This window comes from Lipotes vexillifer, unplaced genomic scaffold (assembly GCF_000442215.2).
Source record: "Lipotes vexillifer unplaced genomic scaffold, Lipotes_vexillifer_v1.1 scaffold1130, whole genome shotgun sequence".
NCBI classification, from domain to species: domain Eukaryota; kingdom Metazoa; phylum Chordata; class Mammalia; order Artiodactyla; family Lipotidae; genus Lipotes; species Lipotes vexillifer.
Genome location: NW_006797877.1, coordinates 443,049 through 446,318, shown reverse-complemented (window position 1 = coordinate 446,318; position 3,270 = coordinate 443,049). Strand labels below are relative to the sequence as shown.

Below are 3,270 nucleotides of genomic sequence, written 5' to 3'. Positions count from 1 at the left end.
CCGATCAAACGGCCGTGTTCACCGTCCTAACCCCAAGCATCAAGTCAGCCAGGCGAACCTCGTCAACCCATGAGGCGTCTGGGGCCTCACTATTAAATCTAAACAGAAGGAAGGCTCCCCAGACCTGAGGGAGGGAGGCGCCCTATCGTACAGGCCAGGAGGCCACCTCCACTGCTGTGCCTGTCAGTCCGGAGCGAAGCCCATGGTGAGACAGAGGCCAGTGCAGACACGTGGGAGACAGGGACCCTGCAGGCAGCAGACGAGCAAGCTACATATCCTCATAGGAACAGCTATCATCTTTACAGTTAAGGACAGGGGCTGAGAAAAAGGCACAGAGGACAGAAAAGAACTCCTAGTAATCAAGAGTGCAGCTCTCTTCTCGATGCACGCGGCTCTGCCCGCAGGCCCCCTGCTCCCCTCAGGGCTCAGCTCCAGAGCGCCTCACCTGCCTGCTGCACACGCTGAGAGGACAGAGCCATTCACGGGCATCGACATGTGCAGAATAAAAGAACAAACAGTATGTATCCTCCTGTACTCATTAAGTAATTCCTCCCTCTCTCACTGGATTATAAATTACTTGAGAACAAACATCAGTTACTTTCAATTCCATAGCAGAAGTAGTTCAGAAACTTGTCAAATGGGCATAAAATGTGATTTCCTTCTATTTCGTTAAATTTGTCTAGCTCAAGTCATAGTTTCTAATCCCACTGACATGGAAAGCCACAAAAAAGCAGTAGGTAGTAGCTTCACGTGAAATTCCCTCTGGAAATGTCAAAGCATTGCTCAGTACTACCTAAATTCTTAAACTGTCTCCCTCTTATTTTCCAGGTCATTTTAGCTTATGGTGAAATAACATTTATATCAACCAGTAAATCGAATGACCATTAGAGTTCGAGCACGATTCCTGGGGAGCCACTCTCAGAGGGCGGGGCGGGCCCTGGGCCGGGTATCTGCCCCTGTCCCACCACTGCACATTCCTGCCTGGCAGTCCATATCCTCATCAAGCTCCTGTAAGTTTGGTATAAAAATTCACACTGATCTGTGAAGCTGGAAGGAACGAACCTAAGAGGATCCCTCTTGTTGTACTTGCATTATCACTGGTGAAAAAACGTGAGGCCCAAAAAAGTTCTAGGAACTTATTCGAAGAGAGCTAAGAGTTCCACACTTGGTGGCGTCTCCACTGCACTGTGCACATGAGGGTCCCTAGAGTCTGACAAGGGTAGACATGAAAATGGGCTTCAGGGACCATCGCCAGCTCCCGAGGTCAGCCCCAGGGGGCCCGCCCACCACGCGCCCCACTGTCCACTCCTGACACGGCCTCTAAGACGGGCGAAGGAGTAGAGCTACGAAGTCGCCAGTCACTGACTCGGCCACTTCAAGAGAACAGAATCGTTAAAGCAAACAATACCTGGATCGGAGAGGACTTCCTTAGCAGCTGCTATGTCAATGAACTTCTTCTCAGCTTTTTTCTTTTCTTCTTCATTCTGGAAGTTATCCGGGTGCCACTGCAGTGCTAATTTTCGGTACGCTTTAATGATTTCTTGTTTTTTGGCATTTCTGAAGGGTGGTAAAATTAAATCGTAATCGTTAGTTACGAAGTGTCCAACATACGGCCAGGAGGAGCTAAGAGGGACAGTTAGGGAGACCCCGCTGGCAGATCAGCAGCCCGGTTTTCTGAATACCGCATCAAAGCCGGCTGAGCGTCTCCCCCAGCACTCCGCGTGACCCTTACAGTCGCCAGGCTTCCTGATGTCAGAATCTCAGCAGGAGCAAATTTAAGTGCTCCTGAGCTTTACAATTCTCCCTTAAGAAAACTGCACTGATGCGCATTTTTAAACTTTTGGAATTTCCAAACTACCACAGCAGGAACAAATTTAAGTGCTCCTGAGCTTTACAATTCTCCCTTAAGAAAACTGCACTGATGCGCATTTTTAAACTTTTGGAATTTCCAAACTACCATGACTCGATTCTTGGCATTAAAAGAGACACTGACTCTTTGAAGCCCACTTTGTATTTTGCTCCTGGCTTATTAGCTTACTCAAAAGAACAAAGTTTCAGACCGTTGATTGAACGACTGATGGTTCCCCTGTTCAGGGAAGGTGGGTCTAATATAAAAGCAGGTATTGAGTAAATTACATTCTCCCTGTGCCTTCAAGTTCATTCTGAAAGTGCCGCTTTATCTTTAGGCCTAGAGAAGTTATCTTTTCCCCAACCCCTCCCTCCCTCCCTCCCCCCTGTCCCCACCAAAAGAAAGCTCACTCCCACCTCTTTACCCTTCTTAAAAAATCTAGGCCCAGGACCTATTAATGCCACAGTGTCCTTTCTTTGTCACCAACTACTAATTCTCCATCATTGCATGACTAGTCTCTATCAAAGAAATTTATCTGTAATATATTCAAAACAGCTTTATGATGTTCAAGATTGTTAGGGTTTAATCTATGACTGAAATTACCTAAGAAAAGGAAATGAATCAGAGGGAAAAAAAGAGCAACAATTAGCTTTAAAACAGTTGATTAAAAATAACAATGTGGATTTTAAATTTATAATTCACCTTTTTACTCCCAAGATTTTATAATAATCTCGTTTCTGTGACTGTTTCAGTAGCCTCTGTGCTTTCTCTAGACCTTCTCGAATCTGCTGGTCATTCTCATTGTGTTCCTGAGCAGTTTCATAGTCCTGAATAGCTGTCAAAATACGTTGAAGACAGTGCTGTTAAAATGAATTAAATGTGACCTTTACATACCCTGCAAATGCGATACTAAAGTCACCATCCTCAGCCCCTTCCTTTGCCATTACTAAGAGCCTAAGAAGTGATATCACCTTAATAATTTTGTTCAAAACCACGAAAGGCATAATTAAGGCTGAATTAGGTAGCCTACTGCTCCCCTTCAGTAAAAGCCACACTGCTTGTTTACCTGCCCACCCTCCCACATTACCTTCCCCACAACTGTAAGGTGTCTTAATATCAGCACTTTATGCAAAGCAATGAAGTGCCTGTTGCACAGGAAAATAAGACAGCAGCAAAGAAAAGCTTCGTGGGTAGCTATGGGGCGGCGGTTCAGAAGGGTGAGAGGCTCAGAGACCTGGAGAAACCATCAGCAGTCAGAATGAGCAGTTCACCCACAGGTTTCAACACAAACTATTACCAACCTGATTTTTTTTTTTTTTTTTTTGCAGTACGCGGTCCTCTCACTGCCGTGGCCTCTCCCGTTGCGGAACACAGGCTCCGGACATGCAGGCTCAGCGGCCCAGGCTCACCGGCCCACCCCC

General features: G+C 46.2%; 1 protein-coding gene across 1 annotated transcript in view; it reads right to left on the bottom strand.

The window, feature by feature from the left end:
- The window catches only part of DNAJC3 (DnaJ heat shock protein family (Hsp40) member C3), an 86,582-nt gene that overhangs the window by 562 nt on the left and 82,750 nt on the right, over nucleotides 1–3,270 (bottom strand). Inside the window, exons 10-11 of the mRNA XM_007469920.1 lie at nucleotides 2,552–2,684; nucleotides 1,409–1,557 (exon numbers count right to left, since the gene is read on the bottom strand). Of these exons, the coding sequence (XP_007469982.1) occupies nucleotides 1,409–1,557; nucleotides 2,552–2,684 (282 nt within the window). The remainder of the gene's footprint in view (nucleotides 1–1,408; nucleotides 1,558–2,551; nucleotides 2,685–3,270) is intronic.